At 45.1% G+C, this 16,450-nt stretch overlaps 1 protein-coding gene across 7 annotated transcripts in view; it reads right to left on the bottom strand.

Annotated features, from left to right (window-relative positions):
- Positions 1 to 14,534, bottom strand: part of LOC118362353 (protein mono-ADP-ribosyltransferase PARP6-like) — a 21,232-nt gene extending 6,698 nt beyond the window's left edge. For 4 of the 7 annotated variants that reach the window (XR_008081604.1, XM_052481133.1, XM_052481136.1 and 1 more), the window contains exons 1-17: positions 14,258 to 14,534; positions 12,666 to 12,803; positions 12,175 to 12,252; positions 11,495 to 11,589; positions 11,242 to 11,302; positions 11,040 to 11,130; positions 10,849 to 10,915; positions 9,372 to 9,521; positions 8,504 to 8,654; positions 3,693 to 3,824; positions 3,214 to 3,309; positions 2,813 to 2,905; positions 2,582 to 2,707; positions 2,338 to 2,403; positions 2,092 to 2,159; positions 1,313 to 1,361; positions 1,084 to 1,196 (exon numbers count right to left, since the gene is read on the bottom strand). Coding sequence is in view for 6 of the 7 variants with exons in the window: in XM_052481133.1 (XP_052337093.1) it covers positions 1,084 to 1,196; positions 1,313 to 1,361; positions 2,092 to 2,159; positions 2,338 to 2,403; positions 2,582 to 2,707; positions 2,813 to 2,905; positions 3,214 to 3,309; positions 3,693 to 3,824; positions 8,504 to 8,654; positions 9,372 to 9,521; positions 10,849 to 10,915; positions 11,040 to 11,130; positions 11,242 to 11,302; positions 11,495 to 11,589; positions 12,175 to 12,252; positions 12,666 to 12,668 (1,439 nt within the window). In the remaining variant the exon portion in view is untranslated. Of the gene's footprint in view, positions 1 to 1,083; positions 1,197 to 1,312; positions 1,362 to 2,091; positions 2,160 to 2,337; positions 2,404 to 2,581; positions 2,708 to 2,812; positions 2,906 to 3,213; positions 3,310 to 3,692; positions 3,825 to 8,503; positions 8,655 to 9,371; positions 9,522 to 10,848; positions 10,916 to 11,039; positions 11,131 to 11,241; positions 11,303 to 11,494; positions 11,590 to 12,124; positions 12,253 to 12,665; positions 12,804 to 14,257 lie in introns of those variants that run through there. The other 3 variants (XM_052481138.1, XM_052481141.1, XM_052481139.1) reach the window with 3 other exon arrangements.
- Between the last annotated feature and the right edge of the window lie 1,916 nt (positions 14,535 to 16,450).

The raw sequence follows: 16,450 nt of genomic DNA, 5'->3' as shown, positions 1-16,450 counted from the left end.
ACCCCTCCTTCTCTTTTCAACAGCAGGATGTTACGTGAGTAGAAGTCTCAGTGGGAATACATCAAACTGTACCGTCTCTCATCTCTTATTGTCCTCAAATAAACCCCCAGGGGTGAAACAGGGTAGCCATGCTGTTATTCTTAGCAGAGACAAAGTTCAAGAGGAGTGGTTGTTGAATTGAATTCAGCTAGCTGCCTGAGGGACAGAGACAGTTCTGATTGCTTTGAGATAGTCCCATGGATGCTTCTGCTTTATGCCTCTGTACCATCACTCACTCATATATATTTATGTACATATTCTTTATCCCCCTTACACTTGTGTCTATAAGGTAGTAGTTTTGGAATTGTTAGCTAGATTACTTGTTGGTTATTACTGCATTGTCGGAACTAGAAGCACAAGCATTTCGCTACACTCGCATTAACATCTGCTAACCATGTGTATGTGACAAATAAAATTGGATTTGATTTGATTTGCCTTTCGGCATGGCTGTCTGACTCGGTCTGTCGCTCACACTGATGTCTCTACATCAGGGACCCAGTACTGCTGGGAAAACAGGGTGTGGTGTCTGCTCACTGTGCCGTCAGCTTGTGGATGCTGTAACTACCAGCTATGTGGGACTATATTATGTGTTGTCTCTGTCTATAAGACCGGGCGGCAGGTAGCCTAGAAGTTAGAGAGGCGACCCAGCAACCGGAGGGTTACTAGTTTGAATCCTGGGTCTGACGGGAAAATGAAAATCGGTGTGGAAGTGAGGGTATGTAATCCTAAATGCGTTGCCTGCCATTGTACCCTTGAGCAAGGCACTTAACCACCCACAACAACTGCTCCACGGGCGCCCAGTGTGGTGACCCCCTGCTCCAACCTCTCCAACCTGTATGTTTGAGTGTCTTTGGGAGGGGATGGGATACATTTCGGTTGGACTTTGTGTACAATTTACGAATAAAGTTATCTGAAACTTAATAAAACATAGTACCTATTCTGTATGTGGGAGTCTATGGTTAAGGGGAGGTTGGTGCTGCCATATACTGTATATGGGACCACTACAGGGGAGTGGCACCCTTAGGGGAGAGAGAGGGGACTCACTGGAAGGCAAAGGTGCTGCCGTAGAGCTTCTTGGCCGTGCGAAAGCGTGCCTCCTTGGCAGGCGGGCTGCTGAGTAAAAGGAACTGGTGGGATGTGTGCATGAACTTCAGTTGCTATAGGAGAGAGAGAGATGGAGGGAAGGAGAGAGAGAATAGAGAATCATGTAGTGGAGAACACACAGCAACAGTTACGAGGAAGAGCAGACACCAGAGATCTGTGTTATTCATACCCTGCTCAGAGGCAGCTTGACGATATGGGATCGGTTACTGGATATGATCCTAGAGAGGGAGAGAGGGAGAGAGAGAGAGAGAGAGAGAGAGAGAGAGAGAGAGAGGGGGAGAGAGAGAGAGAGAGAGAGAGAGAGGGAGAGAGAGAGAGAGAGAGAGAGAGAGAGAGAGAGAGAGAGAGAGAGAGAGAGAGAGAGAGAGAGAGAGAGAGAGAGAGAGAGAGAGAGAGAGAGAGAGAGAGAGAGAGAGAGAGAGAGAGAGAGAGAGAGAGAGAGAGAGGAAGAGAGAGAGGGAGAGGGAGAGAGAGAGAGAGAGAGAGAGAGGGAGAGAGAGAGAGAGAGAGAGAGAGAGAGAGAGAGAGAGAGAGAGAGAGAGAGAGAGAGAGAGAGAGGAGAGGAGAAAGAGAGAGGGAGAGAGGGAGAGAGAGAGAGAGGAGAGAGAGAGAGGAGAGAGAGAGAGAGAGAGAGAGAGAGAGAGAGAGAGAGAGAGAGGAGAGAAGAGAGAGGAGAGAGGGAGAGAGAGAGAGAGAGAGAGAGAGAGAGAGAGAGAGAGAGAGAGAGAGAGAGAGAGAGAGAGAGAGGAGAGAGAGGAGGGGAGAGAGAGAGAGGGAGGATAGAGGGAGAGAGAGAGGAGAGAGGGAGAGAGAGAGAGGGAGAGGGAGAGAGAGAGGGAGGAGAGAGGATGGGACAGGGCGGGGAGAAGAAAAACAGGTTAGTGAAAGAGGCAGAACAAGGTTGGAGGTTTAGATTGCAGGAGGTGTAAGCAGAGACCTTCTACCTACCACTGCAGTAGAGGGTGAGCCAGGGGGTCCAGTTTGTCCATCTGTTTCTTAATTTCCAGATATGAGCCCTGGAAAAGACAGCTTTCATTATTTCACACCCCACTATCCTTTCGTCACTAGACTACCAGATCTAAATATGACAAGGAGACGACTCAACGCAACAACACATATATAGTCTCTTTTTTACAGCCCATGTCCAGCACAGGACTGCCCTTCCTTAAACCCAGCCTCCCCCAGCCTCAGTACCTGGGTCATCTCGCGGATGGACATGACACTGTCCAGTGCTTTTTGCAATCTCTCATAGTTCTTCTTCTGTGACCAGGGAGCAAGATGGAGCCACAGAGACAGGCGTCAGAAGGACAGGGAGAGAGAAAAACATTGGATTAATACCTACAACCCATTCAATGAGCCCAAAGTAATGTTCTAGAATGTTATCACATATACCAGACAACATGTATCGTGGTGTGTAACCATAGCAACAGTGGGTAACCTTTGGGTTGAAGGCCAGAGTCTTGGGGTCGTTAGGGTCGACCACAGACGGGTAGGGTTCAAAGATGATGCTTTTACGAGGAGACTCCAGAGCAGCCCGACACATAGCCACCAGCAGATCCACCACCTAGGGATCAACATGAAAGCCCATCAGTTATCACCACATAGACAGGGACAGACAGACCAGACAGGGGGATAGAGAAAGTGTGTGTGTTGTTAGTCAGGCAGTCACCTCTGCTCCAGTGGCCACCTCCTCTGCTGCTCCTGACATCACCCCCAGAGTGTAGAAGGAGAACACACACAGCTCTCTAGTGCACACAGCTGGCTGCGCACCCACACACACACACACACACACACACACACACACACACACACACACACACACACACACACACACACACACACACACACACACACACACACACACACACACACACACACACACACACACACACACACACACACACACACACACACACACACACACACACACACACACACAGGGCAAGTGGTACACACATACACAAACAAACATCAATCTGAGTGAAACAGAGAAACTTGCTCATAGCTGAATTGAAACGTTTACATTTTAACATTCACTTCACACTGGATGTCTTTTTTAATGTGGTCTACCTTCAACATGGATCCGTTCTGAAAGACGTGCTGCTCGTCACAGACCACACAGTACTCATTGAGAGTGGGGATCCTCTGCTCCGAGTATTTCATTATCTGTCGGGAGACAAAACATGGTTTTCCTGCCAATCACTCCCTCCTCTCCTCCAGCACCATATATCACTATCCTATGATGACATCATCAGCTGACTGGGCCTCTTATCAACGCTTTAGTCTGTCACTTTACCCAGGGTTGAAACAAACCCATCATACACATTAAATATAAAGATAAAACACTTCCTCATTTCAACTTTCATGAATCAAACAAACAGAGGTGGAGCCCTTCTTTAAGCACATACTATGTCCTCTAACTCCTGTACGTGTGATTGACCCTTGATAGTCTTATCAGTGTTTGTGCTTTGGAGTTGTTTTGGAAGGACGTTCAGAGTGAACTAAAAGCCTGTTTAGGGCCCTATCTTTGTCCTTGAGGTCTTATCTACCTGTACTAAGAAGCCATACTCCAAGGTAGGGATGTTCTTGCAGTGTCCGCCCGCCTGGGATGAGAAAAACAATTCAATCAGCTGCCTCGTGGTAATCTGCGCTGGGGCCCTGGCCGCCGGGACAGCCACAGTCTGATGGGTACAGTGAAGACAAAGCATTATGGGACACGGCGCCAGCCGTGGTCAGGTATGGGTAGGGAGAGGCTCAGGAAGGAAGGTAGGTACAGTACTGTAGGTGTGTTGGTTGGGGGAGGGGAACATCCAAAGTTGTCAGGGAGTTCAAAGCGAGAAAACAATTAGATAGTGTGGATAATAGAATGGGGAAATGGTTGTTTGTTACGAGTATTTCTCTGAATTCATGCACATTCTGATATGGATGATGTATTGTGTTTGACTGTTCTAGCTAGCTGTACGCTCACAGTGACGTTTTTAATGCAATAGAATACCCATCAAAACACACATGTGCAATTTCACGAGGTGCAATAATTGGGCTCTGTGCAATACACTGCGTGCACAATTATTAGGCAAGTGGGTATTCTTGTCTTATCATTATTACTAAGCACATTTTCCAGCTCCGAACCATATAAACTTGAATGCTTATTGGATCGAATCATTTTCAGGTAATATGTATTTGTGTAATGAGGGAGGGTGTGGTGAAAGTATAACACCTTATATCAAGGTATAATTACTAGGCAGCTTCATTACCTCAGGTAAAATGGGCTAAAAAAGAGATGTAACTGAGACTGAAAAGTCAAAAATGGAAAAATGCCTTTCAGACGGAAGCAACACTCTTGAAATAGCTAAACTATTGAGGCGTGACCACCGGACAATCAAAGTTTTGTTTGCGAATAGTCAACTGGGGGCGTAAAGAACGAATGAACAGCAAAAGACTTGAGAAGAATTAAACATCAAGCTACCAGTAACCCATTATCCTCCAGTGCCACCATATTCCAGAACTGTGAAGAATTAAACATCAAGCTACCAGGAACCCATTATCCTCCAGTGCCACCATATTCCAGAACTGTGAAGAATTAAACGTCAAGCTACCAGGAACCCATTATCCTCCAGTGCCACCATATTCCAGAACTGTGAAGAATTAAACATCAAGCTACCAGGAACCCATTATCCTCCAGTGCCACCATATTCCAGAACTGTGAAGAATTAGACATCAAGCTACCAGGAACCCATTATCCTCCAGTGCCACCATATTCCAGAACTGAGAAGAATTAGACATCAAGCTACCAGGAACCCATTATCATCCAGTGCCACCATATTCCAGAACTGAGAAGAATTAAATATCAAGCTACCAGGAACCCATTATCCTCCAGTGCCACCATATTCCAGAACTGTGAAGAATTAAACATCAAGCTACCAGGAACCCATTATCCTCCAGTGCCACCATATTCCAGAACTGAGAAGAATTAAACGTCAAGCTACCAGGAACCCATTATCCTCCAGTGCCACCACAGGAACCCATTATCCTCCAGTGCCACCATATTCCAGAACTGGGAAGAATTAAACATCAAGCTACCAGGATCCCATTAGCCTCCAGTGGCACCATATTCCAGAACTGAGAAGAATTAAACGTCAAGCTACCAGGAACCCATTATCCTCCAGTGCCACCATATTCCAGAACTGGGAAGAATTAAACATCAAGCTACCAGGATCCCATTAGCCTCCAGTGGCACCATATTCCAGAACTGAGAAGAATTAAACGTCAAGCTACCAGGAACCCATTATCCTCCAGTGCCACCATATTCCAGAACTGAGAAGAATTAAACATCAAGCTACCAGGAACCCATTATCCTCCAGTGCCACCATATTCCAGAACTGAGAAGAATTAAACGTCAAGCTACCAAATCAAATCAAATCAAATCAAATTTTATTTGTCACATACACATGGTTAGCAGATGTTAAATGCGAGTGTAGCGAAATGCTTGTGCTTCTAGTTCCGACAATGCAGTGATAACCAACAAGTAATCTAACTAACAATTCCAAAACTACTGTCTTATACACAGTGTAAGGGGATAAGGAACATGTACATAAGGATATATGAATGAGTGATGGTACAGAGCAGCATACAGTAGATGGTATCGAGTACAGTATATACATATGAGATGAGTGTGTAGACAAAGTAAACAAAGTGGCATAGTTAAAGTGGCTAGTGATACATGTGTTACATAAGGATGCAGTCGATGATGTAGAGTACAGTATATACATATGCATATGAGATGAATAATGTAGGGTAAGTAACATTATATAAGGTAGCATTGTTTAAAGTGGCTAGTGATATATTTACATAATTCCCATCAATTCCCATTATTAAAATGGCTGGAGTTGGGTCAGTGTCAATGACAGTGTGTTGGCAGCAGCCACTCACTGTTAGTGGTGGCTGTTTAACAGTCTGATGGCCTTGAGATAGAAGCTGTTTTTCAGTCTCTCGGTCCCAGCTTTGATGCACCTGTACTGACCTCGCCTTCTGGATGATAGCGGGGTGAACAGGCAGTGGTTCGGGTGGTTGATGTCCTTGATGATCTTTATGGCCTTCCTGTAACAACGGGTGGTGTAGGTGTCCTGGAGGGCAGGTAGTTTGCCCCCGGTGATGCGTTGTGCAGTCCTCACTACCCTCTGGAGAGCCTTACGGTTGAGGGCGGAGCAGTTGCCGTACCAGGCGGTGATACAGCCCGCCAGGATGCTCTCGATTGTGCATCTGTAGAAGTTTGTGAGTGCTTTTGGTGACAAGCCAAATTTCTTCAGCCTCCTGAGGTTGAATAGGCGCTGCTGCGCCTTCTTCACGACGCTGTCAGTGTGAGTGGACCAATTCAGTTTGTCTGTGATGTGTATGCCGAGGAACTTAAAACTAGCTACCAGGAACCCATTATCCTCCAGTGCCACCATATTCCAGAACTGAGAAGAATTAAACATCAAGCTACCAGGAACCCATTAGCCTCCAGTGGCACCATATTCCAGAACTGAGAAGAATTAAACGTCAAGCTACCAGGAACCCATTATCCTCCAGTGCCACCATATTCCAGAACTGAGAAGAATTAAACATCAAGCTACCAGGAACCCATTAGCCTTCAGTGCCACCATATTCCAGAGCTGAGAAGAATTAAACGTCAAGCTACCAGGAACCCATTATCCTCCAGTGCCACCATATTCCAGAACTGAGAAGAATTAAACATCAAGCTACCAGGAACCCATTAGCCTCCAGTGCCACCATATTCCAGAACTGAGAAGAATTAAACATCAAGCTACCAGGAACCCATTATCCTCCAGTGCCACCATATTCCAGAACTGAGAAGAATTAAACGTCAAGCTACCAGGAACCCATTATCCTCCAGTGCCACCATATTCCAGAACTGAGAAGAATTAAACATCAAGCTACCAGGAACCCATTAGCCTCCAGTGGCACCATATTCCAGAACTGAGAAGAATTAAACGTCAAGCTACCAGGAACCCATTATCCTCCAGTGCCACCATATTCCAGAACTGAGAAGAATTAAACATCAAGCTACCAGGAACCCATTAGCCTTCAGTGCCACCATATTCCAGAGCTGAGAAGAATTAAAAGTCAAGCTACCAGGAACCCATTATCCTCCAGTGCCACCATATTCCAGAACTGCAACCTACCAGAAGTACAAGGTGTCAAGTGCTCAGACACATGGCCAAGGTCAAGAAGGCTGAAACACCACCACCACTGAATAAGATTCACAAGTTGAAGCGTCAAGATTGGGCAAAGAAACACCTGAAGACAGATTTGTCTCGGGTTTTATGGACAGATGAAATGAGAGTGACTCTTCATGGACCAGATGGATGGGCCCGTGGCTGGATCAGTAATGGACACAGGCCACCACTTTCAGTCAGGCGCCAGCAAGGTGGAGGAGGGGTACTGGTTTGGGCTGCTATCATTAAGGATGAGGTAGTTGGACCTTTTTGGGTTGAAGATGGACTGAAACTCAACTCCTAAACCTACTGCCAGTTTCTGGAACATTCTTTCTTCAAGCAGTGGTACAGGAATAATCTTGAGATTTACAGTGAGGGAAGACAATACACCTCTTTGAACAGAATTTGGGAGATCAAGAATCTGACAGACTCCATGGATGGAACGGTGGCTATATTGGTCACTGAATATTTTTGAAAGGCCCAAAATGTTATTTAATTGCCATTTTCTGTTACTTATTTGTTACACTTACTCTAAAAATTGAGAATAAACAAGTGAATTGGGAGAAATTATTCTTGTAAATGAGTTGCCTAATGATTGTGCAGACATATATTTCCCTGAGAAAGACAAAACTCACTTTTCCTTTGTTAAACGTTCAGGTTGGAGGTTCAATAACATTTTGGATTAACTGAGAGCACTCTGTCTGTTCAACAATAACATTTATCCTGAGGAATAAAATGATTCCTAATAATTGTGCACGCAGTGTGATTTGTGTTTTACAACTCAGGTCCAACAACAATATGTGGAATGACTTTTACGTGTATTGTCTTGACCTCTGTTTTGAAACGTGTCTGTATGTCCTGACTGCTGTTTTGAACATGTCTGACGCATGTATGTTGTCCTTTTGCATACAATGTTTCCATGTTTATATGTTCACCTGCCCGAGGACTGCAGTTGTAAGTTAGCTGTTAGCTAAATCTGGTACAACGCATCACTTCTCACTTCTGAGATGTTATTGTTGTCCAAATCACATAATAAATCAAAAATAAATAAATATTGTGTTGTCTGTGCTGATGTGTATAGGGGTAAGAGGGCCAGTCAGGAGAGGGGTGTGTGATGGTGGTGGTGAGGGAAGGTGACCTCCGACCTGGCTGTTGGGGGGGTAGCTGAACAGCTCCCCCTTGGGGTTCTTCATGGTGCAGGAGATGGAGCGATTCATGAGCCGGGTCACCCTCAGCTCTGGAACACTCAGCTTCCCCTTCAGAACTGTGTCCTGGATCAGAGGGAAGCTGGGGGACCTGGGAACACACAGACACACAACCCAGAGACCATTAATGGATAGACCTGGAAGTATACAGCACATACACATACAGACAGTCATTCAGACACCTATGGAAGAAAATGATACAAACACGAAAGTGCAGGGCAACTAATTAGTTAAGCTAATTATGACAAATACTAGTTTGGCACTAGTCATGTAAACACCTTACTCTGATTATCTTAATCTGTGTAAGGTCAAGCAAAGTAAAAGCATAACCCAGTTAAAACACCTCCATTTTCTAGCAACCTAGGACATGTAAACACCTTTATTGGAGTGCCTGTGTTGTATTTGATCTGCGTGTGAGCTCCCTCGAGTGAAGTGAGTTCGGGAAAATGTCTTTAAAATAGTTTACACACAAAAACGTTATATGTCCAAACTCAAATAGGCTTCCCAAAAATAACATGGTCCCCGGTGATAAAACGTTAACTTTGCCAATTTTCTACATTTTTCCATCAGGAAGCCTGTCCATGTATAGAGGATTGTAAGCGAAATTGTTCTTCTTGCAAACCATGTAAACGTTTTAATCTAAACATTACATTAAATCAGAGTATTCACAAGAATTGTTTTATTGAATGGATGTAAACATACCCATTGACTACTGGGATGACAGTGATGATGAAATCTGACCAGGATAGTGAATGTGAAGCTATAATAGTATCCGGCTCAGTACTAGAAGCTGTAATAGGAGCCATACTTGGGGATGGGAGAGAAGATGCTGAGTCCTGCGCGGAACTTCTTGATGGTTCCCCCGGCTTTGAACCAGCTGTGTCTCTTCTCCTGCTGGGCCTTCAGGAACTCATTACTGAGGTGCTTCCACTGCTGGGACGTGAACGTACTCAGGATCCTACAGGGCAGACAGCACAACCAGTCACAATCACTGAATTCGGACAAAATTAGCAGATGTCATTGACTCTACTGGACATTTCGGTACATAATATACACTAAATGACCAAAAGTATGTGGACACCTACTCGTCGAACATCTCATTCCAAAATCATGGGCATTAATATGGAGTTGGTCACTCCCTTTCTGCTATAACAGCCTACAGTCTTGTTGGAACATTGCTGAGGGGACTTGCTTCCATTCAACCACATTGAGAATTAGTGAGATCGGGCACTGATATTGGGCGATAATGCCTGGCTCGCAATCGGTGCTCCAATTCATCCCAAAGGTATTCGGTGGGGTTGAGGTCAGTCTTCCACGCCGATCTAGACAAACCATTTCTGTATTGACCTCGCTTTGGGCACAGGGGCATTGCCATGCTGAAACAGGAAAGGGCCTTCCCCAAAGTGTTGACACAAAATTGGAAGCACAGAATTGTGGATGCTGTAGCGTTAAGATTTCCCTTCATTGGAACTAAGTGGCCTAACCCGAACCCTGAAAAACAGCCCCAGACCATTATTCCTCCTCCTTCAAACTTTACATTTGGCCCTGTGCATTCGGGTAGGTAGGGCTCTCCTGGCATCCGCCAAACACAGATTTGTTCGTCGGACTGCCAGATGGTGAAGTGTGATTCATCACTCCAGAGAACACGTTTCCACTGCTCCAGAGTCCAATGGTGGCGAGGTTTACACCACTCCAGTCGACAATTGTAATTGCGCATGGTGATCTTAGACTTGTTTGCGTCTGCTTGGCCATGGAAACCCATTTCATGAAACTCCTGACGAACAGTTCTTGTGCTGACATTGCTTCCAGAGGCATTTTGGAACTCAAATACTGAGTGTTGCAAACGAGGACAGACAATTTTTACGCGCTACACGCTTCAGCACTCGGCGGTTCCGTTCTGTGGTCCCATTCTGTGGCCTACCACTTTGCGGCTGAGTCACTGTTGCTCTTAGACATTTCCACTGCACAATAACAGCACTTACAGCTGACCAGGGCAGCTCTCTAGGGCAGACAATTGAATGTCACTGAGCACTTCAGTAAGGCCATTCTACTGTCAATGTTTGTCTATGGAGATTGCATGGCGGTGTGCTCGATTTTATACACCTGTCAGCAATGGGTGTGGCTGAAGGGGCGTCCACATACTTTCGCATAGATAGTAGAAGTTGTATAGGTGTCATTGAAAATGGTGGAAATCTTGTGAAATTAGCGTACGACCCGTGGATTGCCTCTCTGAACCAGAATGTGAGGAATCGTGCTGAGTGGCATGTGACTCGAGTAGGACTCACTTCTTGAGCTGCAGGCCCAGGCTGAAGCCCTCTTTATTGGAGGGCTGGAACACCTCCACTGACGGTTCTGAGAATAGATGACTCATTATTATGCAACACATAGGAGTGAAGAACTCAGCTCTGATTACACAAACACAGGCAGGCAAACGCATGCGCACACACACACACACAGCCACTGGGGCTCTGCTCACCCGGTCCATCTAGGTACTGCGAGAGAGAGAAGCGCAGTCTCAGAATGATGGGCTCTGTTCGGATGACCTTCCAGGCTGTTGCCACCTCCTCCTAGAACAAACACATACACAAACACACACACACATATGATATACACATACACTGTCTACCATGATGAATTGTAATACTGGAATGCCCATAGAAAATAAAATGAAAACTCACATCCAAGAAACTGATGTTAATCTGAAGGTCAATGTCCACATCATCAATGGTTCCATACTCTCTGAAAGAAGAAGAACAGCAAACATACAGATTTAATAATCACATAAACTGATCATCTTTTCCATGCTAAGAAACTTGACATCTCAGTGGGTCTGATGTTGTCTGGAGCAACGTATTTACTGATCATGATAATAACAGTCAGTGGTCTTGGTTTCCAGACTTGGCTGTGGCGACTGTGTGTGTACTGTAGTACCTGACAGAGACAGCACTGTCGGTATAGATGTCCTTCACTGCCTCGATGTCTGCATCCAGTTGGGGGTGTCGGTACAGGTCAGCAGCACAGCTCCCCTACAGGCCGGGAGGGTCAGACCACTGAATTATCCATGGAGATGCTGCTGTTGCCTCCATTTACAGTAATATGAGCTAGCTCTGATACTCATGTATGAAATTACTGTAGTATTAGACAAGATACAGGACCAGTCTCCAGTTCTGCTGTCTCACAGGACTGTATCTGTGTGTCTCTCTATCTCTAGTTCGATCTTCTATCTGTCTCGTTATCACACACATATATCAGTGCCGACAAACAGGCTCTCATCTCTTGGTCGATGGTCTGAATCCAATGGAGAATAGGCTTTTAAAACCGGACTGAATTTACAGTACTTTCAAACCGAGCCTTTAGAGATAACTTTTTGTAAAAAGCTGATTGAAAGTTGAACATATTGTGTATGTCACATAGGATTTGATGTAATAAGATAGCAGTTTCTGAGGACCACTACGGGGAGTTCTGAAGACCCCAAGTGATGATTCTGATTGTATTGGACCAAAGAGCCTAGCGGGCAAAACTGGTTGAAGTGATGTCATTATGACATTTTGTCCGGTTTACCCTCTGGGAGGGATAGGAGGCCTGGGAGGATGTCATGACAGCCTGGGTACCTGGATCCCATAGAGGAACTGCTCCGACTCATTCTCCCCATCTGATTCCTCATCAGTCCAGGACTGGCCTTTGATGTCCTGCAGGCATACAGACAGATGTGAAACGCCATTCTAGGTATTATCGCTCCATCTCCCATCCTTTCTCTCTCTCTCTGTCCATTTAGCTGCCAGTTCTTCAAAGACTTCAAAATAAAGCTTTTTATGTCACGTCAAAGGGATGGACGGAGATCCATTTGGATAAACAAAGTACAACTAGACATGAAATAAGCCACAGATATTCAATACATTTATTTGCAAAACATGTACGACGATTCCCTATTATGTTTTTGTTTGGCTTAGTAGCTATCGACTTATATATCTATTAAATATCTACATACATCAGCCATTCCGACTGTATCTATTATGATAACTGCAGTCTGATGATAAACAGAGACTACAGTACTACGTCTATGATACTACCATTGGATATGGTGTTATAAGAGTTGTCTCACCATTGGGTCTGTTGTTCATAGGGGTTTCTCAGACTGGGTTAGGCTTCTCCCATCCATAACAGCTGAGCTCCATGTAGGTGGAGGGACTGAGGTTGAAGTCTGGCCTGGTCACTCGGACTTCCTCTCAAACCGTGGTACCTAACCATTTGGCACGAGAGACAGGAGGAACACGAACAATAATCTTACAGTAATGTCTCTTATTTCAGCATTTTTTTAACGAAGCATCTACCTTTAATAAACACAGCTTACTAAACAGTGATGCAATGACGTTTTCCGCATTGCCACTTCCTAATGGTGGCCTCCTTTTCCCTTTTTCTTTCAATCATCTGCACTCCACCGTGCCATGTATCCTAGCAACAGCCACTTCTGCCTTCTGTCACCCTCCCATTACTCACAGTGAAGATGGAGAATGTGTGGGAGAGAGAGGCTTTACGTGTTTGTGCTTTGTGCACAATTTTATGTTTAGGTCACCTGACTATTCAACAGAATCTTCATCTAACCTTTTCAATCTGTGCGCAAAAGGTAAGGAAAGGGCCGCCCATTTGATGAAATCACTTCATTGTATTACCTGCACTCTCAAGTTTAGGAATCGTCTTTGTTAGGAACAATCATTGAAATTGTGCAAAAGATGTACCTGGCAAACGAAGGACAGCGGAGTTAGGAGTTAAAGCCAGGGAGGGATATATTTCTCTCAGGGCATTTTCTCAGCATCCTAAAATGGTGATATTTCAACAGAGCAATCATAATCAGCCATTAAGCTCTCAGACCTCACAATGTCCTCAGAGGATGAGATCACTGTGCCAGATAGGCAAACTGAATCTATGATATATCCCTAACAGCTCCCCAAAAAAAACACAATCGTGTTCCAGATTATACCGTACTTCCCTCCACATACACCAGCTGCCATATCTTTACATTCAGATGTAAACACATCAGACAGTGTGTCCCCTAAGCTAAACACAACATGCACTGAGGGCAATACATAATGGTAATGGTCTCCTGTCTACTGTACGATGCTCATAGTTGAATACAGGTTGTTGGCACAGAACCCGCTAATAACCTCACAACACATACACAGCCTGTGGCTGTTAGAGTCAACGACAAATACAACGATGCCTCCTCTGCCAGATACGTATGAGTCAGTAAAAATGAAGAAACACTTTGTCTCTCTCTCTGTCTCTCTCCCTTCTTCTTCTGTGCTTACTCAGTTCAGCGACCTCATCTCTCCCCAAAACTGAGCCATTTTGTTTCACAAGAAACTGCCTCTAGCGAGACCACATTCCACTTCAACTATAGTGTATTTATCATGCGTCCTATTGCTATTAATGGTTTTCCATATTTCCTGGATGTTCAGCAATCCTCTTTTAGAACCCCCCCCAAACCCACTCACCATTATCACCCCCCCTTCCTCCTCCTGTCCTCTCCCGCCTGCATTGCCATGTCCCGACCCCCTCTCGCCTCTCTCTGTCATCTCACATACAGATAGAGATGCAGACTGACGCCCTCCAATCATCCCCTCAATGAGAATTAAACACACGCAGAGGCATGCAGCTTTCCCCCTCCCCCACCTCTCCTCCGGCTGACACGCTTACCTATACAGGAGCTGGAGATGGAGGATGGAGATGGAGGATGCTGTCCTTGGTCCTGATCCTTTCCCTCTTAAAGGGAACACCTGCTTTTATATCCTTGCTATGTCCCCCCTGAATGAAAAAGGAAAATAAAATGATTTAAAAAACAGCAGTGAGAATTGTAAATGCCAAAATGGCTGCCTCCCTCTCGCTCCCTGTCAGCATCAGCCTCTCTGCTTCCCGGTGGCTGCTCTATGTCTGTGTTTATCTATTGCAGATCTCGACTCATACTGCCGTCTTATTTTTTTGCCTGACAACACTGAGGGGCCTGAGCATGCTCAGTTGGAGCTAGCAGCTGGTCATGTGACTTGCAGCTGACTGTGTTTCTGCTAAGGGGGAGAAGGGCGAGAGGAAAATGGAGGAACATGGCAGTCCTGTTAGTGCTGTGATGACTGTGTGTTTCTGAGTCTGTTTCTAAGTCTGTGCCTGTGTCTCTGCCAGAGCAATCACTTTTTGAGAAAAAAGTGCATGTCTATTGTCTGATACTATTTTAGGACCGTTCTGTCTGTTACGCTCACAAATCGCCTGTTCTAAAAGAATATATAAAGTGAATCCTCAGGAACAAAACACGGAACAGTATTTAATGTATTGCAGTGTGTATAGCAATTATAGAGCTGCATATTGTTTAGGAAATCGTACAGTGGCTGAGTCAGCGTCTGAGACAATGGCAATTAGCCTCTGTGCAACGGTCTTAATCAGTGTTTAGCCTGGTTAGCTCCCTGCGTCGTGGTAAGTACTGACCAATATAATGGACAGATTAGGCTCTGGCTCTGCTCTGTGTCCACTCTTAGTAAGGAGTGCTGTCTCTTTGCTGATGTGATATGGCAGGAATCCCAAAGTGCAGTGACCCTTGTTAAGATTTTCTGCCTGAAGACAAATATAGGACATACAGTGCATTCGGAAAGTATTCAGGCCCCTTGACCTTTTCCACATTTTGTTACATTACAGCCTTATTCTAAAATGGATTAAACAAAATAATCTCACTAATCTACACACAATACCCCATAATGACAAAGCAAAAACAGGTTTCAGACATTTTTGCAAGTTTAAGTATTCAACATAAGTATTCAGACCCTTTAATTATTATTTTTTTCTCTCAACCTCTGACAGGTTGGATGGGGAGCGTTGCTGTACAGCTATTTTCAGGTCTCTCCAGAGAGACCGGGTTCGGGTTCAAGTCTGGGCTCTGGCTGGGCCACTATAGGACATTCAGAGACTTGTTCCGAAGCCACTCCTCTGTTGTCTTGGCTGTGTGCTTAGTGTTGTTGTCCTGTTGGAAGGTGAACCTTCGTTCCAGTCTGAGGTCCTGAGCGCTCTGGAGCAGGTTTTCATCAAGGATCTCTCTGTACTTTGCTCTGTTCATCTTTCCCTCGATCCTGACTAGTCTCCCAGTCCCTGCTGCTGAAAAACATCTTCACAGCATGATGTTGCCACCACCATGCTGCCAACGCCGTCCTCCAGACGTGATGCTTGGCATTCAGGTCAAAGAGTTCAATCTTGGTTTCCTCAGACCAGAGAATCTTGTTTCCCATGGTCTGAGATTCCTTTAGGTGCCTTTTGACAAACTTGAAGTGGGCTGTCATGTGCCTTTTACTGAGGAGTCAGTGGCTTCCGTCTGGCCACTCTACCATAAAGGCCTGATTGGTGGAGTGCTGCAGAGATGGTTGTCCTTCCGGAAGGTTCTCCCATCTCTACAGAGGAACTCTGGTGCTCTGTCAGGGTTTTTGGTCACCTCCCTGACCAAGGCCCTTGTCCTCCAATTGCTCAGTTTGGCCGGGAACCCAGCTATAGGAAGAGTCTCGTGGTTCCGAACTTCTTTCATTTAAGAATGATTGAGGCCACTGTGTTCTTGGGGAACTTCAATTCTGCAGACAATTTTCGGCACCCTTCCCCAGATCTGTACCTCGACACAATCCTGTCTCAGCGCTCTATGGACAATTCCTTCGACCTCATGTCTTGGTTTTTGCTCTGACATACACTGTCAACTGTGGGACCTTATATAGACATGTGTGTGCCTTTCAAAATCATGTCCAATCAATTTAATTTTCCACAGGTGGACTCCAATCAAGTTGTAGAAACATCTCAAGGATGATCAATGGAAACAAGATCCACCGGAGCTCAATTTCAAGTATCATAGCAAAGAGTCTGAATACTTAT

Source organism: Oncorhynchus keta, chromosome 2 (genome assembly GCF_023373465.1).
Source record: "Oncorhynchus keta strain PuntledgeMale-10-30-2019 chromosome 2, Oket_V2, whole genome shotgun sequence".
NCBI classification, from domain to species: Eukaryota; Metazoa; Chordata; class Actinopteri; order Salmoniformes; family Salmonidae; genus Oncorhynchus; species Oncorhynchus keta.
Note: the sequence above shows the minus strand (reverse complement) of the source record. Positions and strands in the feature narration are given on the sequence as shown.